This window comes from Hemiscyllium ocellatum, chromosome 30 (assembly GCF_020745735.1).
Source record: "Hemiscyllium ocellatum isolate sHemOce1 chromosome 30, sHemOce1.pat.X.cur, whole genome shotgun sequence".
Classification (NCBI taxonomy): domain Eukaryota; kingdom Metazoa; phylum Chordata; class Chondrichthyes; order Orectolobiformes; family Hemiscylliidae; genus Hemiscyllium; species Hemiscyllium ocellatum.
Genome location: NC_083430.1, coordinates 51,207,551 through 51,234,003, shown reverse-complemented (window position 1 = coordinate 51,234,003; position 26,453 = coordinate 51,207,551). Strand labels below are relative to the sequence as shown.

Here is a 26,453-nt window from a genome sequence, read left to right as displayed (position 1 = left end):
CGTGCAACTGGTGATTAACCGCTACATAACTATTTTTGACACCTTCGTAGGGGAACAGACAATGCTCACAGTAGCAGAATTCTTCACAGTTCTGACTGTTCAGCTAATAGTGCACAAAGCCATCCATGATATTCATAGTAGTTTAAATTGATCATGAGGTGCCTTTTAAATTTTAAATGTGATTTTTTACGGAAACTTGTGCACTGTACAAAGCACACCAAATTATTTTATATCTGTTTGCTGTATCATAATTCAGTGTACAATTTGATTGCATTAATTGTAAAACCACCTACTGGGGTATACCTCAATCCAGCTTGTAGCAAACTGCTGGTTTGTAGATCCCTGGGCCTTGGTTCATCAGACAACATGCCTCGGTGAAGAGCTTGGCACAATCATTAGAAAATCAGCCATCAATGTTGACTGACTAATTATGGGGCAGCACAGTGGCACAGCGGTTAGCACTACTGTCTCACAGCACCTGGAACCCAGGTTCTGTCTGTGTGGACATTCTCCCCATGTCTGCATGGGTTTCCTTCGGGTGCTCTGGTTTACCCCCACAGTCCAAAGATGTGCAGATCAGGTGAATTGGCCACGCTAAATTGCCCATAGTGTCAGGTGCATTAGTCAGAGGGAAATGGGTCTGGGTGGGTTACTCTTCGGAGGGTTAGTGTGGACTTGTTGGGCCAAAGGGCCTGTTTCCACACTCTAGGGAATCTAATCTAATCAAAACAGGCTTCAAAAAACAGTAGATTGATTCACAGGACCAAGATATTTACACGTAAGGTCTGTGTCCTCCACGCAATGCGTGGACAATCTCCACCTACTAAGAACGCTCAACAGCTTCCGTCTTCTGTGTTGATGGTATATTCTCAGCATCACATGGGAAGACAAAGTATTAAATGAAGTAGACCTTTCTGGGATAAATGTGCTGGCTGCAGCCATTCAAAGAAGGCTTCACGGCTTGGGCATATGCACAAAATGGAAGCAGTTGTAAATAATGGTGTGCTACAGAGATCAATGTTGTGACCATAATTATTTACAAACTATGCCAATAACTTGGCTCTCTGCCTGTACTCCTGATGAAGGGCGTTTGCCCGAAACATCGATTTTACTGCTCCTCGGATGCTGGCTGACCTGCTGTGCTCTTCCAGCATCAGTAATCCAGAATGAGGAAGGTGAATGTCATATCACCAGGTTTATGGATGATACAAAAATAGAATGACACAGTCTGCGGAGGGATATGGGCAGATGGCATATAATGTGGGAAAAAGAGGTGATGCGCATTGACGAAACGATTTGAGGAACTAAGTATTATTTAAATTAAGAAAGGCTGCCGAAAGCTATGGAATAAAGGGACTAGGGACTCCTTGTCATGAATCTGAAATTGGATGCTAGTTTGAGCAGGTAGTAGGGAAGAGATGCCTTCACTGGTTTGTAATTGCTCAACATCAAACGTATTGCTTTGGGTCTGGAATCACACATAGGCCAGACTGGGTAAGGACAGCGGTTTCCTCCCCTAAAGGACGTGAGTGAGCCAGATGGGATTTTCCAAGAATTGACAGTAGCTTTATAGTTGTCATCAAACTCTGAATTTCAGGATTCTAATTGAATCACACCCAAGTCCCCAGAACATTATTTGGATTAATAGTCTTGTGATAATCACCTGTTACATCAGATTGGGAATGTTAAGTAGGAGAAAGTCAGGACTGCAGGTGCTGGGGATCAGCATCATAGAGATATACAGTATGGACCCTTCAGCCCAACCCGTCCATGCCGACCAGATATCCCAACCCAATCTAGTCCCACCTGCCAGTACCTGGCCCATATCCCTCCAAACCCTTCCTATTCATATATCCATCCAAATGCCTCTTAAATGTTGCAATTGTACCAGCCTCCACCATGTCCTCTGGCAGCTCATTCCATACACGTACCACCCTCTGTGTGAAAAAGTTGCTCCTTAGGTCTCTTTTATATCTTTCCCCTCTCACCCTAAACCTATGCCCTCTAGTTCTGAACTCCCCCACCCCAGGGAAAAGACTTTGCCTATTTATCCTATCCATGCCCCTCATAATTTTGTAAGCCTCTCCCTGTAGCTCAGATCCTCCAACCCTGGCAATATCCTTGGAAATCTTTTCTGAACCCTTTCAAGTTTCACAACATCTTTCCGATAGGTAGGAGACCAGAATTGCACACAATATTCCAACAGTGGCCTAACCAATGTCCTGTGCAGCCGCAACATGACCTCCCAACTCCTGTACTCAATACTCTGACCAATAAAGGAAAGCATACCAAATGCCTTCTTCACTATCCTATCTACCTGCTACTCCACTTTCAAGGAGCTATGAACCTGCACTCCAAGGTCTCTTTGTTCAGCAACACTCCCTAGGACTTTGCAATTAAGTGTATAAGTCCTGCTAAGATTTGCTTTCCCAAAATGCATAACCTTGCATTTATCTAAATTAAACTCCATTTGCCACTTCTCAGCCATTGGCCCATCTGGTCCAGATCCTGTTGTAATCTGAGGTAACGCTCTTCCCTGTCCACTACATCTCCAATTTTGGTGTCATCTGCAAACTTACTAACTGTACCTCTTATGCTCACATCCAAATCATTTATGTAAATGACAAAAAGTAGAGGGCCCAGCACCTTGTGGCACTCCACTGGTCACAGGCCTCCAGTCTGAAAAATATTAGAATGATAGAAAATGTTGACCTTTATTTCAAAGGGAGAGGACTACGAAAGTAGAGAGGTTTTGCTAAAACGATGCAAGGCACTATTCCGTCTATGATTGAAATATTATGAACAGTTTTGGGCCCCTTATGTAAGGAAATATATTGGCACTGGATGTAGTTCAGAGGTGATTCACTAGGGTGATCTTAGATATGGAGGATCTCTCATGTGGAGAGGTTGAGTAGGTTAGACCTGTACTTTGGAGGTTAGAAGAATGCGAGGTGACCTTAGTGCAGTATGCACAGTTTTAGAACAGGATAGATGCAGAAAGGTTGTATTTCTTCATGTGGTAGTCAGAGGTCCGGAAGGTTTAACCTCAGAATAAAGGGTCCTACATTTAAGGCAGATGAGTTTATTCTCCTGAAGGTGTGTAATTCTTTACTGCAGGGGGCTATCTGGCCATGGTTGTTAAGTATATTCATTGTTGAAATAAATTTTGAATCACTAAGTAAATCCAAGATTATGGGTAAAAGGGAAGAAAGTAGAGTTGAGGATTGTCAGATCAACCATGATCTCGTTGAATGTCAGATGACTTAATGGGCTGGCCTATTTGTCCTATATCTTATGGTTTTATTTGCAATTATTAGTTGCCCTGCTAAAATGACTGACGGCAGTTGACTTATATGACCACTTGTAGGGCAATGACAGACAACAGTGTTTGTGTACGGTTGGAATCATGAAGTGGTCATTCTGAGTAAGGATGTTAAGTTTCCTTTATCAAATGGTCTTGACTTTTTTAAAAATTGGCAACTCAGTCCTGAGTTGAAAATTGGTAGGAGCTAGTCAGTGGATATCGTTATAATTCCTACAGTGTGGAAACAGGCCCTTCGGCCCATCAAGTCCACACCAACCCTCTGAAGAGTAACCCACCCAGACCCATTCCCCTACTACTCTACATTTCCCTCAGACTAATGCACCTAACCTACACATCCCTGAACACTATGGGCAATTTAGCATGACCAATTCACCTAACCTGCCCATATTTGGATTGTGGGAGGAAAGCAGAGCACCTGGAGGAAACGCACGCAGACATGGAGAGAATATGTAAATTCCACAAGACAGTTGCCTGAGGCAGGAATCGAACCCGGGTCCCTGGCGCTGTGAGGCAATACAGCTAACCGTTAAGCCACCATGTCATCCTCGTGTTTACCAGTCTGTTTTGTAACCAGACTATGGAAATTGACTGGATTTCCTTTTCAAATGCTCTCCTTGGCTGACCTTTCCCCAAGAATCCTCCACTCTCTAAATGATGGCCCACTTTCAGCCAGTTTATAAGGTTAGATGTCTTTGTACTCTAGGGCAGTCAAGCCTCAACTTAGCTACCTTCCTTCTCCATCCTCTCCCACTCTAACTTGGTACCATATGAGGAGTTGTTATAAGAAGCTCCTTGCTCTATCAGCTGCTTGTTAGGTATTTATACCAAAGCAATTATGAGAGAACTTGTTCCATTTACAGTTGTTGCAAAATGTGAATTCACTGTGCAACCTCTGAAACCGAACAATTCTTTAGTTCCATAATAACTGTTGCTTTATTTCTCAAAAGTAGATTTGCTTCTTCAAATGCTCTCCTGGCTGACCTCTCCAATCATCTGGTTTTCTATTCTCTTTCCTTAAATGTAAGTACAAAACTCTGATGCCTTTATCCTAATTGGCACTAGATCCTCTATTATGCATTCTCCTGTGCTTGCAGATTTGCATTGGCTTCTGGTTCTCTGGCATCTCAAGTTTAAAATTCTCATTGTTCATTCTTTCCTGTTGCCATAAATGCCTCCAGTTCCCTCCGAACTCTTGCATAACCCCACCAGTGGTGGCCTTGACTTAATCTTCGAAACCCTGAGCTGAAGCATTCTGATCCCAAAATCTTTGTTTCTCAACCAGTTTCCTTCTTTTAAAACTAAGCTCTTTGACAAAGCTATTAGCCACCTTTTCTAAAATCTTTCTTTGGCATTTTTGTCTGTGCTTCAATGGAGCAATATATGTGCCAGATTTTGTAACTATCTTTTGGGGCATTTATGTATGAGGCATTTTACAGTTGTTTAATTATAGCAGATTAAGGAAACAACCTTGGTAATGTGTTGAGTCATTGGCTGCTTTATAACCTTGTCATATTCATTGTTGAAGTTGCTAGAATATGAATAAACTTTTGTTGGAACAAACGTGTTCACTGAAAATTGTTTTATGGTGTTTACGTCATTTTCAGGAGTTTTTCAGGGTAATCTCCCAAGACTGACCTTCCCTCCATCAGAAAGTCAGGAGTGGATATGTTCACTGTGCACTCATCAACGTTCAGCACCATTTGTGGTTCCTCTGATACTGAGGCAGCCAATGTCCAAGTACAAGGAGGCTTGGATGATATCTAGGTTTGGGCTGACAGATGGCAAGTAACATTTACACCCACAAGTGCCAGGCAATGACCATTTTCAACCCATATAAATCTAACCATCACCCCTTGACCTTTAGTGGCATTATCATTACTGAATGCCTAACTGTCAATATACTAGGGGTTACATGGACAAGAAACTGACCCAGACCAGCCATTTACATACAAGAGCAGGTCGCAGGCTATGAATTCTGTGGTGAGTAATTTTGTTTTTGTGTCCTCAATACTTCTACCTTCTTGGTGGTAGATAAGTCAGGAATGCAATGGATTACTCTCTCACTTGAGGTTGAGTGCAGCACCAGCAACATTCAAGCTGAATACCATCCAACACAAAGCAGATTGCTTGATTGGCTGCCTATCTTCCATCTTCAACATTCAATATTTTCACCTTTCATACACCGTAGCAGCAGTATATATCGTCTATAAGATGCACTCTGGTAACTCACCAAGATTCCTTGGACAGCATCTTCCAAACTGTAATCTATGAAACATAAAATAACTAGGGCAACAGTCACATGGGAATGCTGCCAACTGTATGTTTGCCTTCATCCACAGACCATCCTGACTTGGAACTGTTATTGTTATTCCTTCACTGTGACTGTGTTAAAATCCGGGAATGCCTTTCTAACAGCATTGTGGTGTACCTATATCCAAGTACGACACTGGTTCAAGAAGGCAGTTCACTGCTATCACTTCCAGGGAAGTTGGCAATGGACAAGTACTGGTCTAACTAGCTGCGCCCATATCCCATTATTATTTTTTTAATGAATTTTGTGTTCAGTTGCATTTAGAAAATTGCTTCAGAACAATGTTAGATTTCTCAGACACTCATCAGTGAGACTTCTGACAAAGCAAGGTTTGTACCATTGAAATTTAATAATTAAAACGTTTCTCACTTGAAACATTATATTTGAAATGTTATTCCAGGCAGCTGATTGTACCGAGTTGCCTAAAGTCAGGTGTAGTTGATTGAAATTATTCTGTCAGTTTATTTATCAAGCTGATATTCCAGTCAATGCAATGACAAGCACTTCTTAAAATTGTGAATGATTTGGCTGAAAATGATGGTAGGGTCTGGCAGTTGGGATTAGTCTGTTAGCTGGTGCTGAAGAGTGATAAGATCTCTTAAATGGGCAGTTGTCAGCAAATGTTTTGAGCAGTGGTGGAATGCAGACCAGCCATTCTAAGATTGAAGGTTATCTGGGATGTGCTTGACTACCCTTTCTGCTGGTCTGCCAGCTGCTGCTTCAGAGCTTGGTTTAGGAAAAGCTGCAGCATTTCCGATGGGAGCTCTTCATCAGTGAACTGAATAAGATTTGGCAATATGCAGCACGAGTTTCCTATCCCATTGTATTTTTGGAAAACAGTAAGTTGAAATTTTGTTGAAATGTAAGTAGGCCAATGGTCTGATCACTTCAGAGTGTACTCAATGCAGAAATAAACTTGACAAAATGAACCTTTGCACCCACAAAATTTATTCGCACTTTTTTAAACATTTTAAATGCTAGTTCTTAAGTGCAATTATTTCATATCTTTTTTTTAAAAATGTTTACATGCTTGGTAGATCAGTACCGTGCACACTCTGTTATAAAATTAAATATACATATTAAACAAACTTCCTGGGAAATTCTGTGCAGCATTCTTGGGCTTTTGTCACTTGGACAGCAGTCTTACAGTCTTTAGTCAACTGATATCTGATTGAGAGAACTCCAATTTGAGATAATTTAATTTCGTTTCTTCCCTGTATTTCAAATGCAATGACAAATAAATAATTGCTATATCAAGAGCTTAGACTGCTGTCCAAGTGAGTAAAGCCAAAGAACTGCGGAGAAATTCCCATACATAAACAGTACAACAGACAGTTACCTCAAAGTAAAATTCTAAAATGGAGGTATGGTTTCATCAAAACTTTTAATTCTATTGGAAACAAGTTGGAATGGAAGGCAGGTGCGAAGTCTTTCTATCTGTTTCAAGTTTTGAATCAAAGAACAATACAGCACAGGAACAGGCTCTTTGGCCCACCAAGCCTACTTCGATTCCTGTCCTTATTTAGACCTGCTACTTATTGCACATCCTATCCCTTTCTTAGCCTCCCATTCATTTGTCCATGAAGATACACCTTAAATGTTGCCTGCTTCCACCACTTCCACCAGCAGTGCATTCCAGGCTCCTACCATCCTCTGTGGTAAAACTTTTCCCCACACTTCTCTCCTAAATGTTTTTCCTCTCTTACTTTCCACCCTGAGAAAAGCCTCTGAGTATCTAATCTATCTAGAAGGCATTTGGTATGGTTTCCTTTATTGGCCAGAGTATTGCGTACACGAGTTGGGAGATCATGGTGCAGATGTACAGGACATTGGTTAGGCCACTGTTGGAATATTGCGTAGAATTCTGGTCGTCTCCTTGTCGGAAAGATGTGAAGCTTGAAAGGGTTCAGAAAATATTTACAAGGATGTTGCCAAGTTTGGATGATTTGAGCTAAAGAGAGAGAAGTTGAGTAGGCTGGGGCTGTTTTCCATGGAGTGTCGGAGGCTGAGGGGTGACCTTATAGAGCTTTATAAAATCATGAGGGGCATAGATAGGATAAGTAGACAAAGTTTTTTTTTCCCTGGGTTGGGGGAGTCCAGAACTAGAGGGCATAGGCTTAGGGTGAGAGGGGAAAGATATAAAAGAGACCTAAGGGTCAACTTTTTCACACAGAGGGTGGTACGTGTATGGAATGAGCTGCCAGAGGAAGTGGTGGAGGCTGGTACAATTGCAACATTTAAAAGGCATCTGGATGGGTATATGAATAGGAAGGGTTTGAAGGGATTTGCACCAGGTGCTGGCAGGTGGGATGAGATTGGGTTGGGATATCTGGTCGGCATGGACGAGTTGGACCAAAGAGTCTGTGTCCGTGCTGTACATCTCTATGACTCTAGTTTATGAAGAGAGTACGAGAGTCCTAAAGACCTTCAGACCAGGCAACATCCTGGTAAGCCTCTACACCCTTTCTAAAGCATCCACGTCCTACTGAAAGTGTGATGACCAGAATGGTACACAATATTTCAAATGTGGTTGAACTGAAGGTTTATACAGCTGTCACATAACTTGCGTATACTTTGGCAGAAACAATATATTTTGCAATAATCTATTCTTAAAAAGTAGGGTTGGAGCTTCAGTACTTCCTCTTGTTAATATATTCTGTGATATTAAAAATACTATATTTGAGATTTTCATGGTTTTTATGATTTGTATTTTTAGGTCCTATCTTGTATTAGCTTGTGAACCACGATGCCTTTAGTAACAAGGAACATTGAACCGAGGTACCTGTGCCACCAGCCTCTGCCTAATAGTATTCAAAGTGAATTGGAATGTGTGACAAATATCACACTTGCAAATGTCATCAGGCAACTTGGCAGTTTGAGTAAGTATGATTTAGTCTGTCTCCCTTTTTAATTTTTAGAAGACTCATTTTCGAAACATGTAAACCTTTGATCAAAAGTTGTTATTAACTCTCTTTGTCAGAGCTCCTGATTCAAAACGCACAAGATTTAAATTGTAACCTGGTGTCTATTTTTGATTTCTTTTCACTTGCTGCAGCCTGCTACTCACTATATGTCTGCTGGAAATCTCTGTGAAATAAGAGATTGCAGACAATTGAAAACAGCAAAAGGTCACATTGTATTTAGCTCTCTGAAAACATCATACAGTGTCTGAACAATGAAGGGGCTCGTGGGTGAACTCTGAATTTTTAAAAATTCATTCACAGGATGAGGGCATCACTGGCTAGGCCAGTATTTATTGCCCAGAGGGCAGTTAAGAGTCAACCACATCGCAGTGGGTCTGGAGTCACATGCAGGTTTTGCCGAAGGATGGCAGTTTCTTTCCCTACTGGACAATCGTGAACTTAGATGGGTTTTTCCAGCATTCAAAATGGTTTCATGGTCATAATGCTCTTAATTCCAGATTTTTATAGAATTCAAATTGCACCATCTGCTTTGGCTAGATTTGAACCTAGTCCCCACATAATTTCCTGCACCTCTGGATTAACAGTCCAGTGACAATACCACTGGGCTGTGACCTCCCCATTTGTGTGTCTCAGTTGCTTTGGATTTTTGTGATGTGGTTTGCTGTCTTCGCTATCGACATTCAAGGGTTTCTTTTTTTTTTGCTGACAGTGTTCCTATGTTATAGTGTTTGAATTATCTTATTCATCAGTAATTCTTTCAAATAAAGGGAAGTGCTTCATAGGAAATAGGACAACATCTGTTCTGCAACTCCAGCATGAAGGAAGTGTCTGTGCTGGTGCAGACACTTAAAAATCTGGCTGTCTGCCTCAAATGAAAACAGCTGTCAATGTAAACTATTTTGGTTTCTCAACATCAATGTTCCCTGGATTAAGCTATTTATAGCTTTATATTAAAACGAGAATGTATGCGCAAGGATAAATTCATCTTGATGGAAGTTTTAGCCAAGTTCATTTTAATTGCAATTCTTATGCAGTAATGGATTTTTTCTGAATTGTGCCTGCCTTTTTCATCATCTTTTATCTTGTATCCAACCCAGTTATAAGCAGCTTTTATAAACAATTCACTAATGTGCCTCTTCCTTGTTCCACCCCAAATACACACCCAGAGCACATTTTCCCCTTCTTCCCATCCCCAAAATATTTAAACCTGAAATTCTCATTTTGCATTCTGAATATTTAGTTATATTAATTTAAATGCAGCTTGCCTGCTTCAGTCTTTGTTCATGTATTTATTTCTTAAAAGTTGAATTTATTGACTGACCAGACCGACTATAGTCTAGAAACTGCTGCTGGAAGTTTGCGTGCAAGTACACAGAAATAATTGAAGAAACCTGGTTTTATAGAATTTTAATCCTAGTATTTTTACATTTGTGATTTTATAACTGTTGCCTATTAACCTATTGCCTCTAATTCTTGTCAGGTAAATATGCCGAGGATATCTTTGGTGAGCTATTTAGGGAAGCAGGTAGCTTCGCTATTAGAGTGAACAGCCTTGGAGAGCGGATTGACCGTTTGCAGGTTAAAGTAACACAACTCGATCCCAAAGTAGAAGACGGTAAGAGAGAATGACCTGGTGATGTTTACGTTTTTATACAGATATCATATAACTGTTACTTTGCTGAAGTGTTGAGTTTATATGAAACATCTGACAGTAGTGCAAACCTCTTCATTCCGTGCTTTTTAGGTCTTTTCATGTCTTAATTTAGAAACACTTCAAGCTATTTCCCCATTCTACCCACAGAAGAGTGCAGCTTCAATACCTTTTTTGGTTTGCTGGCTAGTAGCTTTTAAACTTTGGTTGTTGACCATTCACAAGCTTGAAACTAAGATGACTGACCCAGAAACAAGCCCTGTTGCTGGTAAAATTGCTCTGCCTCAGTTTAGTGAACAGAGATTAGCCTGAAGAAACAAAAGTTCAATTCTTTAATAAATGTATTTTCAAGTTATCATTGACATACTTATGAACATACCGTGGTATCTTATTTTTCTTGTATGATAAGTTGAAAAGTAGTGTTTTCTTTAATCCTGTTGGTAGTTTAGGTGAATGGTAGTTGAATGCAAAGTAGAAATACTTATTTTTTACTAGTTATATTTGACACATTTTAAAAACTCAAGCACTCATCTTCAGTATTGAGCATTCTGTATCCAATTAAAGTCCAAATTAAAGGCTTGTCTTAATCCACTAGAAACAGTGTAGGATGCCATGGGCAGAGAATTAAAAACGAGACAAAGTTAATGTGGAAAGCAAACAGTAATAATTCAGATTTGTTGCAAACAGACAAGCTTTACAGCAAAATGATAATTACTCAATCTGCTTTTGGCTTCCCTTGTGGATACGGTCCATAGTATTTGGTGTTTGTAATACACTTATTTGGAAGTGATAGAAATAAACTAGGAAGTAGCATTTGGGACCCTAATCTGTTAATTTGATTAGATTACTTACATTGTGGAAACAGGTCCTTCGGCCCAACAAGTCCACACCGACCTGCCGAAGCGCAACCCACCCATACCCCTACATTTACCCCTTCACCTAATACTACGGGCAATTTAGCATGGCTAATTCACCTGACCTGCACATCTTTGGACTGTGGGAGGAAACCGGAGTACCCAGAGGAAATCCACGCAGACATGGGAAGAATGTACAAACTCCACACAGTCAGTCGCCTGAGGTGGGAATTCAACCAGGGTCTTTGGCGCTGTGAGGCAGCAGTGTGCCACCAAGCTGTCCGTTAATCAAGAGGAAGTGAGGGGAAAAGTCTTGTATCTCCTGTGTTTGTGTAGGAGAAGCTGAAATCCTGGCAGAAAAGCCAAGTCATAGAGAGCTACACAGAAAAAGGGCCTTTGGCCCACTGCATCCACAGCAGTCAAAAAAAAATCTAAACGTCTACAAACAAGAATTTAGAATATATGATCTGTCTTTTACTGAACCCCTGGAAACGAAAGTGTAGAATAATAAGTTTACAAAAATTATTATAATAGAGCTAGAAGATATTAATAATTATAGATTTCCCTAATGGTTGCATGTATAAATTAAATTCACTATATGGTATATTGATTCAGTCTGGGAGAGTCCAGGTTTCCTAAACTGTTTTTGAACTGATCTTGTTTGAGATGGTGCTGGAGCAATGCAGTTGGATAGAGAAATGAAGTAGCAGTCTGGGGTTTTGTTCCTGATTGAAGTCTCCATGCTTTATTAGAGGGTGAAATAAGCATGTCGGGGTGGGGTAAAAGAAGTTTAACCATCATGGCTCCAAAGCTGAACAGCTGAGAGAGCTTTGTCAGTTAAACATATTAATGCAGAATGACGACTTGGGCAAGATGTTAAGAGATGCTGCATTCGTGAACATGTCAGATGACATTGAAGAATTGTACAGACCAGTGTGGGCACATTTAAACATTTGAAATAATCTGTATTTTCTTCAGTTTCACTGCAAGCAATCAACCTGAGGAAAGCTTTCAAAAGCTCCACGAAGCAGGATCAGCAGTTGTTCTGTCGGTCATCTGTGCCCGTTCCTATTGATGATACGTACAATACATGTGACAAGCCACCACCCCTTCATATTCTAACTCCATACAGGTAGGAGATGCTGAACAGTGTGGTATAAATAAGGTTAGTGAGTTTAGAGAAGATTTGTAGCTCAGGTTGTGATTCTGGATGTCGGTTTGCTTGCTGAGGTGGAAGGTTTGTTTTCAGACATTTCCTCACTATACTAAGTACCATCATTAGTGAGTCTCTGGATGAAGCACTGGTGGCGTGGCCCACTTTCTATTTGTTTAGGTTTCCTTGGGTTGGTGATGCCATTTCATGTGGTGATGTAATTTCCCATGGTGGTGATATTTCCTGTTCTTTTTCTCAGTCAATGGTAAATGGGATCTAAGTCAATCTGTTTGTTGATAGAGTTCCAGCTGGAATGCTATGCTTTTAGGAATTCTCATGCATGTCTCTGTTTGGCTTGTCTTAGGATGGATGGTGTTGTCCCAGTCGAAGTGGTGTCCTTTCTTATCCGTATGTAAGGATACTAGTGAGAGTTTATGATCTCTTTTTGTGGCTAATTACTGTTCATGTATCCTGGTGGCTTTTTTTCTGCCTGTTTGTCTAAAGTAGTGTTTGTTACAGTTCTTGCAAGGTATTTTGTCGATGACATTGGTTTTGCTTGTTGTCTGTATAGGGTCTTTTCAAGTTCATTAGCTGCTGTTTTAGTGTGTGGGTGGGTTTGTGGTCTACCATGATGCCAAGAGGTCTGAGTAGTCTGGCAGTCATTTCTGAAATGTCTTTGATGTAGGGGAAGCTGCATTAAAACATTATTTCAACGACCACACACTGCAGCACAGAGGAACTATGCAGAGCAGAGGAAAATCACCTGTACAGTGTATTTAAAAAGAATGGGTACACAATGAACACAGTCCTCCGATTTCTCAGCAACAAACCCCAACAAGTGGACAAAACACGTCCAGAAACCCTCGCCACTCTCCCTTACGTCAAAGACATTTCAGAAATGACTGCCAGACTACTCAGACCTCTTGGCATCATGGTAGACCACCAACACACTAAAACAGCAGCTAATGAACTTGAAAAGACCCTATACAGCCAACAAGCAAAACCAATGTCATCGACAAAATACCTTGCAAGAACTGTAACAAACAGGCAGAAAAAGAGCCACCAGGATACATGAACATCAACTCACCACAAAAAGAGATCATAAACTCTCACTAGTATCCTTACATACGGATAAGAAAGGACACCACTTCGACTGGGAAAACACCATCCAAGCCAAACAGAGACACGCACGAGAATTCCTAGAAGCATGGCATTCCAACCAGAACTCTATCAACAAAAACATTGACTTGGATCCCATTTATCATCCTCTTAGAAAAAGAATAGGAAATGATGTCACCACAGGAAATGCCATCACCAACCCAAGGAAATCTGAACACACAAACAGAAAACGGGCAATGCCATCAGTGCTTCATCCGGAGGCTCACTGATGTTACCTAGTATTATGACGAAACATCTGAAAGCAAAACTTCCAGCTCAGCGAGCAAACCTACATCCATAAATAAGATCACATTAGGAACACGTGAGCCATCTTCTTATTCCAACAGAGGTCTTCCTATGTTTTCAATGATGGGGAGGGAAATGTTTCTTTATTTCTGCTTGCCCCATTCCCTTATGGTGCTCATGGTACAGTTCTTAGAATGCATAAGATGAGCACAGACTTGGTAAAATCTTAGATGTACTGAGTAGGCAATACATTATGGAATTTTTAAAATAAGTTTTTAAGAACAGCATATGATTGTGTCAACTAAGTTGCATGATAATTCAAAACAAAATTCTAAGTGATTCAGGTTATAACAATAATTTCAGCCATTGAGGAGCAGACATTTACGGGTCTGTTGCCTGAAATATCTACATTGGAAACTTACTCAGTTTTGCAAATCGCCTACAGCGTTGGTGTTTCAGGAAGCTATTTGGCCAATTTTCTTTATGTCCTTGGACATGAAATGAGCTGTTATAATTGCTTTGCAGTCATTTAAAGAAGCACAGGGCATTCAAATTTAATTCTTGCAAATATCAGTATGGGCCAGAATTTGTTTGGACGTATGGAACACCTTATTTCATCCTCCAAATATCCCAAAATTAAAAATCAGTTGTCATAGAGGTAAACGTAGTGACAAGTTTGTGTGTACAAGTTGTCAAAAATGGCGAATGATTTAATTAGTCAGTTTAACAGTTACCTTGAAGGTGACTCCTATCGAACGGGATTAGCTAGGAACTAAGGTCACCTTTTGTCTTTTTTAAAGTGGCCGACACAGGTGGATGAGACTTGAGGTCAATGTGCTATCTAAGCACTTACGTTGCCAAGATGGCAGTAGATCTGTTGTGATCTATTAAAATGAAACTCCGATGCACAAGCCTTTGTCGATAAGAGTTTTCTGATCAGTAAAGTTAGCTGATTAAGATAATTGAATGTATTTTGAGAGTTGAACAAATTTTAAAAATTCATGGTTTACGAATTAATTGATTTGACTTTACTTTTACAGTCATATTAACTTCTGATTTCCTTGTGTTACAGAGACGATGGAAAAGACAGTCTTAAGTTTTACACTGATCCTTCCTATTTCTTTGATCTCTGGAAAGAAAAAATGCTGCAAGATACCAAGGAAATAATGAAGGAAAAGAGGAAACACCGGGTACTGTTTTATTTTTCATTCTTGAATAATGGTGAATGTATATTTCAAAGCTGAAATTTTGTGATTCATTGAATTGCAGTTGCAACATTTTCATTTTGGTGTGTATTACCTTGACAAGTTGGTGCTGCTACCTAAAAATGACAGGAACTTGACAGTCTAAGGTACTGAGCTTATAACACTATGACAGGTATGAAGTGCATGCAGAATCAGTCAGTGGGCAATGACTTGTAGTGGTGAGTAAAGAAGGTCATTTTCCGTTTGGCTTGTAAATCGTGATTTCAATGCTATTGCTTTTAAAATCCAGAATGCAGGCAATTGTGTTCAGCCTCTATATTGTAAGTTAATTAGCTGTGGCTGTCTGCTAGTGTTGATATGTTATCAATAGAACAATGCTATTAGCGTTAACTTAATTATGAAGACAAATTTCTTCAAGAGCAGTGTGTTTTAAAACAAAAATATCACTAGTAGGTACTGCCAGTGTTATCGAGGGAAGGAGGATGTTCTGAATGTCCATAAGGGAAAGGTGCAAACTGAAGTTTGTACTAAATTTTAGATTCACATTAAAATCTGAGACTTTTTTGAGAAGATTTGTAGCTCAGGTTGATGTAAGTATGTAAGTTAGCTCGCTGAGCTAGAGGATTTGTTTTCGGATGTTTTGTCACCATACTGGGTAACATCAGTGAATCTGTGGTGAAGTGCCTAATTTAATAATTGGCCATTTGTATATGAAACAAGTGCAGCAGAGTCAGATTTGATTTGAAAGGTTTGGAGCAGCTGAAGGAGAAATAAGCACTAATGAGTACTTCTTTCATATAACCGACTCTATCTCTCTTTTAGTTTGTACCTCTTAGGATATGTCTTCATTTCAATATGTTTATAGCCACTGACCTGTCTTTTTGCACCTATTTTTCTGTTTTGTCTATCACTAGCCCATTATACATGAGTTTAGGAGACCTGGTTTGAATTGTATTTATCCAGGACCCTGTAAGTCTACTTCTGCTTAATTTTTCTTGGAACCTCAAACATGAGATCTCATGAGGCCAACATTTGAGATCCCACAGTAAATATAAAGATGTATACTTTGACTGAAGATCTAAGTTTTAAATGTAGTGTTCTGAAATGCAATTAAATTGGTTAAATGTTGCCAGAATTGCTAAAGTTGGTGCTGAGTAAAGCATATTGTAGTGAAAGCTGCTAGAGATGCAAAAATGATACAATTCCTGTTTTGGCACTACTTGCAAATGGACTAGCTTTGAGGGGGTGTGGTGGTGGTGGGTGAGGGTAGTTATTATGTGTAGAATTCAAATAATCGTTTATCTTGGCCCCTATACAATGACCTCTTAATTCAAAGTGAGTGCTTCATTCAATTTGCAAATTGTTTACAAAACTTGCGTACAAAATGTACAATTGTGACTTCTGTTCCATATATCTTGTCCTAACAGTATTAACAAAACAGAAACACACAATTGCAATAGAAATACTGATAAAGTAACTGAACAAAACTCTGGCAAGTAGATTTCAACTTGATCAAATGTGAGGTCATCCACTTCTTTCCTAAAACTGAAAGAATGGGATAAATAAATAATGAAAAGCTAGAAACAATAGAGTTCCAAAGAATGTTGGCTGGAAGGGTTGGTGTTACAATTGGAACTGGTGGTGTGATTGGAGAGTCCGATCCCAGGATGAAACCTGGCTTGACGGATTTTTTTTTTAATGAAATTTAGTTAATGTGATGGTTGTTTACTGAAAGTCTCACACGGCTACAGAGTTTACTATCTGATTTTAGCTTAGGAAACCTAATATTCTGTTATCCTAAACCCAAGACCAGCAAATAGCCTTCGTTGTTTAACCCACTTACCTTAAATTACCAGAGGTTTTTAAAAAAAGCCAACATTGTTAACATGTGAGGCTGTTCCTGTTCTCCAACGCACTCTGTTCTGGAAGGAGTGTCTGGCCCATCCTTTGGTTTCAAAAAAGACGCTTTACAAAAGCACTCATTTACATGTCACTATTTTAAAATCCAGAGTCTCAATATTTTCATTGCTATATTAAAATCACTCCCCTCTAGTGAGTTGGTAAATTCAGGAACACTGATCATTTAAATCCTTCAAGCAGGAATAGAAAATCTAAATGCCTGGTGGAATGCCCACTGTTATATCCAAAGGACCAGAATAAAAGCTGGCAGGAGTCAGTTTTGTTTGTATAAAGCCTTCGTTCAATCAGACTTGTAGTTTTAGGTTCCACACCTTGGGGGATTGCACAAACAAGGTTATATTTCCTGGAATTTATAAAGTTAGTGATTTTTATCAGTTTGTGTGGTATCCTGGGAAGGAAGACTGCTGGTAGCTATAGGACATGGAAGAAACCATTCTGAGTACCAAGAATGGTAGAAGTTTGAAGCCCTCTTCCACAAATGACATTGATGCTAGATCAATTATTAATTTTTGATTGCTGATCTTTTCATCCCAAAGTAAACCAATATATGGGGCAAGATTAGATGAATGGAATTGGGTCATAAATTAGCCACAGTTATGTTGAATAGCCAAATGGGTTGGACATCAAAAGGCTGCCTCCTTTGCTGCAGCCCTGCTCTGGTCTCAGCTTTAAAGGTTGCTTGTAATAATAGGCATTCATGATGAATGATGCCAGCACAAGAATAGTCCAATATTAAGAACACAGCTTGTACACTTGGATTAGTTGCAACATTAAATAAAACATCCTGTACTGTAAATACTCAGATCAAGCAAAGTTTGTGGAGAGAGAAATGTTTCTGGTAAATAAGCCTCTTTCAGAACTGCGTGAATGTACTCTGAAATTGGAATTTAATTTTTCTAAGCTCCCACAAAACATTGAAATACATGTCTTGCTGTTTTGACTTTATCTTTAGAAAGAAAGAAGGGAGGTTTCAAATAGAGGAAATTTGAATCCACGGAAAATTAGAACCAGAAAGGAAGAATGGGAGAGGTTGAAAATGGGCAAGGAATTTGTGGAAGCAAAGTCTGCACCAGAAGAAGCCCTGTAAGTTTTGCCATTTTAAAAATTCTAATCTTTGGACTATACATGCAACAGTAATTATCTTGTGACAGTCCTTGTTTTTATAATGTATACAGATAAAAATTTGGTGCCGGAGATTCTCATAAACAAATAATGCTAGTTCATACTGTATTAAGTTTAACAATGGGCAATACCGGAGTACATAGGTGAAATAGTAAACCCTCAATACTGAAATAATTTATGTTAGGTATTTTTAATGAAACGAAGAAAAGTTTACTTTTGTTTTGAATGTCACAATTTCCACAACCCCCACCCCTCCAAAAACAAAAGACACAAGTTCCATTGGCAGGTAACAAAATCAGTCCAGGCAATTATTTAATTCTAATTGCAGGAAAAAAGCTTTTGCACAGATTTGTAGTTGATGAATTTAATTCTAATGATCCATCTTGTATAGATTAGATTACTTATAGTGTGGAAACAGGCCCTTCGGCCCAACAAGTCCACACCGAACCGCCAAAGCGCAACCCACCCATTCCCCATACTTGATTACTACAGCAAGGCTGCCATCCTTTTCAATCTTTTTATGAAAAAGATTTGCGTGATATAATTACTCTGCAAAACACTAATTAAAAATTAGTTATTGATGGATTATTGACAGTTGAAATGGGCAGACTGATTCAGTTGAGTGCAGAGCAGTGCAGCACAAATCCAGTCCTGTCAATTACCACCCCATTAATTCACTTGCCATCTGCAAGTGATGGAAACTTGCCACAATAAAGTATTATTTACTCAAAAGTAACGTGCCCCTGAATTTGGCCAAAAGAGCTGAATTCAACAGGTGATGGTGATTTCCCTAAACATGAAGGCAGCATTTGATTGTGTGTGGAATTGAGTCTAAAGTGAATGGGAATCTTGAAAGCTCCCTACTTGAAGTGCAAAAGATGTTGTAATTGGAGGTCAGTCATGTCAGCTTGAGAACATCGCTGTATGAATGGCTGAGGATAGTGTCCTAGGTCAAACTATCTTCAGACGGTTCAGCAACAATCTTTCTATCAGTTCATCAGAAGGGAGGAATTTCCCTGAATGCATAATGTTCAGTAATGTTTGAGATTCCTCATGCTGCAAATCAGCACAGACTGCTTCTGTAAGATCTCAACAACATTCATGCTCGGGTTGATGAGTGACAAGTGACACACAGATAGCGCAAGTGTCAAAGGCACCATCTCCAACAAGAGAATTTGACCATCTCCCTCTCCGTATTCAATTCATTACTGAAACCTCCCACTATAAAGATTCTAAGGGTTACCATTGATTAAAAACTGAACTGGACCAGTCAACTACCGTACCTACAGGAGCTGGTCAGAGGCTGTCATTGCTGTGCTAAAGCCACTTCATTACCTCCAGATCCCAAGAAGGCTCAAGCCACAAGTATGAAGAAATACTGTCTGCTTGTATGGATAAGTTGAACAGCAATGCTGACCTCTTTCACACCATCTAGATTTATGACTTGGAGGAGCCAATGTTGCACTGGGGTAAACAAAATTAAAAATCACACAAGATCAGGTTATAGTCTAACAGGTTTATTTGGAAACTAGCTTTCCGAGCACCGCTCCTTCATCAGTTGGACTGTAACCTGATGTTGTGATTTTTAACTTCATCTAGATTTAAGCAGTCTGCTTGATTAGCACCACGCCCAACATTCTTTGACATTCACTCCCACCACACTGATGATGGGAACAGAAATGATGCATTGCAGGAATTCACCAAGGCTTCTTCAATAGATCTTTCCAAACCCACCATTTCCAACACCCAGAAGGACTGGACTAGTTACAGCATCATCTGCAATTTCTTCACTGTAACGGGATTAAAATCCTTCCTAATAGAATTGTGATGTACCTATGGTCCTAACCTTAAAAGAGCTGGAGTGATTCAAAATGCAGCTCACTGCTACCTTCTCAAGCTATAAGGAATGGTCAATGCAAGAAAGGCCAGCATTTATTGCTCTCACAAGAAAGTAAATAAAAGAAAAATTCATCACTGGTGACTGGAAGTATCTGAAAAGCCGTGACCGGCAATTGTGTTAACCAGTAGGACTGTCCGAGAGCTTACCCTTACGCAACAGCAGTATCGTCTTTCAGGTTTCCTTATAATATCTGAAGAAATGGATGTGCTGTTCTGGTTACACATGCTCCTGACGTGATTGATTTCTGATGATTAGTTAAGCTTTCAACACATGCAAAATTCAACATTTTCCTACTGATAATGCAATGGGAAATAACCATAATCTATTGTCTGCATTTTGTTTTGAATTTTGTCCAAAATAACCAACAAATCAGTCTATTCATCTATCAGCCAAGAGATGAGTGCAATCAGGATAGAATTATTTTACCTGCAAATTCATTTCCTATACTGCTGAAACTTCATACTTCGCCAATTTCTGCCTCTTGCCTAACTATATTCAGGATAATTCCTGCTGCCACTCTGACTGAGATCATCGAACACAACGTGAGTCTGTGGTTTTGGAAGATGAGAGCATTGTATATTTTGGGTTCTAATTTTTTTTTGGCATTTTTAAATCCTTGGCATTTTCCTTTAAGTTGGATATGATTAGTTTTAAGGTATACCATAAAGCAGGCATTATGTATTGTGACTGCTGATGAGCCAACCTATTTAGAGTTTTGGGTGAATATATTGTTTTACAGGCCTAATAGCATTGAGATCTATCCTAATGGAAGTATAGGTTCAGATGGAAATGAGGATCTTGTTTATCGAAGTCATGGAAATTATCGTGATTCAATCGTTCCACCACCAGCATCACCAGGGACTGACTTACCTCCCCCACCACCTGATTTTGGGTAAGATGAAATTAACTTTGTGTTATTTACATACTCTTCACGGGTGTTTTGAAACATGATAAACCATATGATTGTGCACTTAACCAGGATAGCTAGAGCATGCACTGGTGAGGAGAGAGAATTAGTCGCTACAATTTATCTATGTGCAATTTAGCTGAGATTTTCTGTACTCCAAGAAAGGACCAGAAAGTTTTGTGAAGGAACTGACCTTGTTGCACTGCTTGGCAATAGCACCCTTTCTTAACACTTCCTAGTATAACTTCATGGTGTCAATGGAACTGAACAAATGTAAGCACATTTTATAATTGTTAATTATGCTACTCTCTAGAAAAGAAGTATTTCACATAGGTTTTCTTAGGTTGCAGAAAAGTGTTATTCTATGAATATATAATGTTTTGAATGTTCACTGCATCAAAGCCATGGTAGAGAATGCTTACCTGGTATTACTTGTATCTGCATATGAATTGTAATTTTGATTTAATTTTTTTTCACTTTTTTCTTAGTTATCCCATGGATGTGCAGAAGGATTCTTCAAGCCACAAAAGGATTAGCTTTGGCAGCCCAACTATTCCCCCTCCAGCACCACCGCCTGGCCCACCTGCAGGAGTTGGACCTGCTCCACCACTAGCTCCTCCTCCACCACCACCATTCATGGGACCTGAGGGCCACATGCCACCTGCTGTCCCACCACCACCCCCTCCCTCAATGCCTCCAATGCAGTTTAATCAAAATTTCCATGGTGTTGATGCTCCATCTATGCCTCCTCCACCACCTCCAACTGATCAGTTCCCTGCTGCTCCTGTTCCATATGTATCCTCCTCCTCTGGAGGGGCAGGTGGCCCTCCACCACCCCCTCCCCCTCCCCCACCTCCCGGACCCCCTCCGCCTGGTCCTCCCCCACCTCCAGACCCATCAACATTATCCTTTAGCAATGGCCCACCACTACCACCACCGGAGCCAAAATCCAAAGCGTCTTTGCCACCAGTGAGTGATGCTAGGACCGACTTGCTATCAGCTATTCGGCAAGGTAAAGCTGTTTATTTGCTTTGGTTAGTTGTATAAGGGGAGCACAGAATGGTTGTGAATTGCTTTTTGTCCACCTACATAAAATTGGTGTTACTTAGTTGTTGCTTTTTTTACTGAGGTTTTTAGTGTTTCTCCATGCAACTAGTGCATAATGCCCGGGGGTGGGGGGGGGGGGGGGGGGGGGGGGATAGCGCTTAGTTAGCCAGTATTCCAACAACTCAGTAACTACCATTTCCCTGGAGTTCCTCCCACCCCCAATTTCCTGATTTACAGGTACTTCTGTGTGACAATATCATGGCCTTGAGAGATCTACTTTGTCCTTTTTTTTATTGCAAAGAAAGTTTTAAGACCAAGGTACTACGGTGTCTGTTGAAAACTCAAACAGCTTGTGAGGCCTTGGGTTTTATTTTAGAAGTTGAAACAATAGAAGCAGTGTGAATGGGTGTGATCAAGCTTTCTCAGAACCAGGATTTTTGGTTTCTTAGTTTTTTAGTAGCAGTTGTTGCGGTAGTACTTCTAGCTCTGCTACACTACCTTCTTGATGTTTTTTTCACCCTTGGCTGCTGGGGTTGCATGTGAGACAATCTGCTTTCTGAATTTACCTTTTGCCGAGGGTGGATTTATGGGGTATTACTATATTGAAATAGTTGCTGTTTAGTAGTTAATCTGTTATTCTATTACATTTTCCAACAGAGTTACAGCCAAGCCAATTCTTTATTCTTTTTGTTGTATTTTAGAGCGTATGAATAAAGTGTGTTTTGCTTCGAATCTAGTAGATTGACCAATCAAATTGCATCTGGAATGTAGTACTTTACACTTGCCTTTAAAATAACATTATTAACATTATTCCTCCGCTCTGAAAGAAATGTCTAGTGGGCAAATTGATGCTTGAATTTTAGACTTTCAAAATTCCCTAGATGCTGTGAAGGTTTCATTAAATGGGAAATAACAAATGTAACTTGTTTGTTCCATAAATGTGGAAGGCAAAAAGCAGGAAACTGCAGGCCAGTTATCTTAGCATCTGGCATAGCGATGGTATTAGAAGTTGTTATTAAGGATATTACAGCAGGCCACTTAAAGGTAATCGGGCAGAGTTAACATGGTTGGGTGAAATGGATATTACATTTAACCTATTAATTGAACTACTTTTAAAGATGTAATATATACACAGATGCTCAATGGTTAGCACTGCTGTCTCTCAGCGCCAGGGACCTGGTTTTGATTCTGTGTGGAGTTTGCGCATTCTCTCTGTGTCTGTGTGGGTTTCCTTCCACAGTCCAAAGATGTGCAGGTTAGGGTGGATTGGCTGCATTAAATTGCCCATAGTGTTCAGGGATGTGTAGGCTAAGTCGATTAGCCATGAGAAATGCAGGGTTACAGGGATGGGGTGGGTCAGTGTGGACTCGAAGGTCCGAATATCCTGCTTTCACACTGTAGGGATTGCATGCTTTTAGATTAACTGGAACCAATGGGTGTAATTGAATTTCCAGGCTATTTGAGAAAGTGGAAAATTAAAGCTCTTGCTCTGGATAAACGATTGGCTAGCTAACTATAATGGTAGCTTCATGAACAGTTAGGCTCAGTGTGTTTTCCTTAGAACAAAGGAGCCAGAGGGATGATTTAAATGCGGTGCACAGAACAATGTGGTGATTGAATTCACTGGACAGAGAAATGTTTCCCCTAGTTGAGATGTCAGTTGCCAGGGGGCACAGTTTAAGCTGATCAGTAAAAGGGGACACCAGGAAAATCTTTCACTTCGAGGGGAGTGGGTGTTTGGAACTTGCTGCCCAGTTTGGTGGTTGAGGCAGAGGACAGAAAAGGAACCTGCTGCTGGAATGCTGTAACCTACCAGGCTGCAGAGCAGTTGCTGGAAAGTGCCATTAAAATAGGTGGCTAGTTTCTTCACCCGATGCAGGTACATTACGTTGGATAGCTCATTCCTTGTCAGAGGTCTACAGGACTCTTTGGCCCATTGAGTCTGCACAAGTCAAAAACAAATGCCTAATTATTCTCATCCCGTTTTCCAGCACATGGTTCATAGCCTTTTGCTGTAATGTTTCTGCGGTTCTAAGGTTAAAAGATGATGATTGAACTCTAAAAGTAACAACTTGAATCAGACCATATGTACAAGCCATTGTAGACTAGTACAGTATCTGTGAATGGACGATAAGTGAAATATCAATGAAAGATTTTAGTTGGTTGTATCAGTTACTTTTTTGGAAACAACTTTCAGCCTCCACTTTCCTTTTGTAGTGCCATTGTTACACTGAAAGGTAAACTGAGACGTTTTTGGCAGACCGTGATGTCAAGTACTCAAATGTAGTGTGTGAGGTGAAGTGGCGATAAATCTTATGGACATTTTTGAGCTGAATATTCATGCACCTGAAGAGGCAGAGCAGAGCATAGTAATCGGGAGCAACCACTTTGGGACTGCACCCTTCCACCAGAGAATGTTCCCAACCATGGGTGGCTGGGTGAGTGTCAGTGGCTGCCCACCCCAGGCAGGCAAAGATGTGAGGTCAGATGTGTTTGTTGGAAGTGCACCACCTCTGGGTAGATTGTAATGGATGGACTGCTGCCAGTATGTAGACACATATGTACCAGAGTTTATTATCCATGAGAGTTCTTCAGATTTATTAGTTTTTGAATGCCATTCTTGTTTGGTCTCATAGTATTAGCTCTCATTTTGAACAGTGAGAAAGCTGGCAATCACTTGACATCAGTTTGCAGAGCTACTGGTATAATCTGTCCCCAGTATGATATGAAGTTATCCTCCATCTCCAGCATTAGAGTACTCTTTAATTTGGCATTTGATCTAAAGTTGGGAACATGACTTGATCTGATAACTAACTTGTTTTGGAAGGATGAATGTTGCATCTGAACCACATGTTAATTGTTCCCTAGGCTTCCAACTTCGCAAAGTTGAAGAACAGCGTGAACAAGAGGAAAAGCGGGATCGTGTTGGAAATGATGTGGCCACGATCTTGTCCAGGCGTATCGCGGTTGAATACAGTGATTCAGAAGAATCCGAGTTTGATGATGAGGAATGGTCTGACTGAGCTAGGCTATGCTGACACATGAATCACCAGCTGCCAATAATCTTCTGTTTGAAAAACCAAACTTTTTCCAACATTGCCTTCACACACAAATTATAATGTATTATTTGCACAGGTTGTGAATCTTTGTTAGGAAAATGTCAGACAAGAGAACACTTGGCATGATAAAGGCGGGCTTAAAATAGATAATGTGCCACATTTACAAAGCAATAAAATAGACTTGTCTGTGTAGGGTGGTTCATATGCACTGCATATAGATGCATTTATCCTCATTGTTGACGTGCTAAAAACCACTGGATTACTAAAATGAAAATAGCTTGCTGCCTCATATCAGACCTTACAGCAGTGGACATCACCTGATTCTATTTATCAGCCAATATTTTCTTTATAAATTATAGTATTCTACCTTCTAATCAAATACAGTAGTTAGAATGATGGAATTTTGTAATCTGTTGCACTTCAGCTATATAAGAATATAGAAGCTGGTATAATTTAGAGTCCATAGTGTTAATTGGGTTTTTATCTTTCAGAATGCTCCTTTTGACTTAAATCATGCCAACATGTCTTGTGTGTAATTAACATTATCACCAAAGTGCTTTACTGAACAGTTTTAAAAGGAACATATGTAATTCTTTTGTAGGAATCTTCCAAGTCTTACTGAGTTTCTTTTTGAATATGACAACCTCATTCTAAAATAAACATTTTGTATTAATTACCTACAGTCTACACTGGTAATTGTCCATAAAGAAGCCAATAATAATAGACCAAAAATGACTCTAAGCCTATGAGGAAACTGCAATCTCACCTTTGCTTTGTTTACATCATTTGTATGTGTTTCTGCGTCTTGCTTATGCAATCATCAGTGAATGGATGTGAGGAGAAAGTTTCACTGACCAACTATGCAAACTTAGTGCTGGTCAAAACTAACAATGTGGAATATTATGTATAATAGTGTAATTAAGTGTTCAAAATTATCTTGGTCTAAACTTAACAGATTTTTTTAGTGCTTTTCTGGTAAATTTTGCCATACTGCATCATTGGGTAATTGGGTTAATGATTTCTGTCATTTCCTCCCCTATTTGTTCTTATCTCCCAAAGGTGGGCAATTTAATTTGTTATCCAGAGTAACTCCCAGTTTCTTCTGTACAATTTTTCAAGACTAACTGCAGCAGAAATGCTCACAAGAATGTATTTCATTCGAATTGTATGCAACTAAAGATCATGTGCAAAGTTTGCTATGGGCTTCCTGAAGACTTAAAATAAATGATGACCAAACTATTCTGCTTAATTGAGTCTGATTTTAATTTGTGCATTATAATCTTTCTCATTTTGTATTTAAGTCATGATTTAGATTTTGTTTTGTACCTTGCATTTTAGTTAAGTGAAGCTCCTACAGTAAACAAGTACAGAAAACAATTAGCTTGCAGTGTAGCACCACGTGGCCACATGATTGTGATCAATTTCCAGAATAAAGAATGAGAAAGGGTAACTTAAGTAATTGGAGCATATTGTGTTGTGATTTTTCTATAAAACAAAATCTGGGCTGACGTCCAGTTTATTATAGAGAGAATATTGCCCTGTCAGAAATAGTCCTTCAAATTGGATGTCAGCCAGGTGGTTTTTTTGCTGTCTAATCTGGGATGATAAATGGGATCCAAGTCAATGTGTTGTTGATGGCATTCCAGTTGGGATGCCATGCTTCTCGAAATT

At 39.7% G+C, this 26,453-nt stretch overlaps 1 protein-coding gene across 1 annotated transcript in view; it reads left to right on the top strand.

The window, feature by feature from the left end:
- Positions 1-26,021, top strand: part of wasf2 (WASP family member 2) — a 33,719-nt gene extending 7,698 nt beyond the window's left edge. The window contains exons 2-9 of the mRNA XM_060847296.1: positions 8,353-8,515; positions 10,041-10,175; positions 12,044-12,197; positions 14,695-14,812; positions 17,700-17,830; positions 20,509-20,661; positions 21,165-21,688; positions 24,592-26,021. Coding sequence (XP_060703279.1) covers positions 8,383-8,515; positions 10,041-10,175; positions 12,044-12,197; positions 14,695-14,812; positions 17,700-17,830; positions 20,509-20,661; positions 21,165-21,688; positions 24,592-24,746 — 1,503 coding nt within the window. The 5' untranslated portion in view covers positions 8,353-8,382 and the 3' untranslated portion in view covers positions 24,747-26,021. The remainder of the gene's footprint in view (positions 1-8,352; positions 8,516-10,040; positions 10,176-12,043; positions 12,198-14,694; positions 14,813-17,699; positions 17,831-20,508; positions 20,662-21,164; positions 21,689-24,591) is intronic.
- The last annotated feature ends 432 nt before the right edge of the window (positions 26,022-26,453 follow it).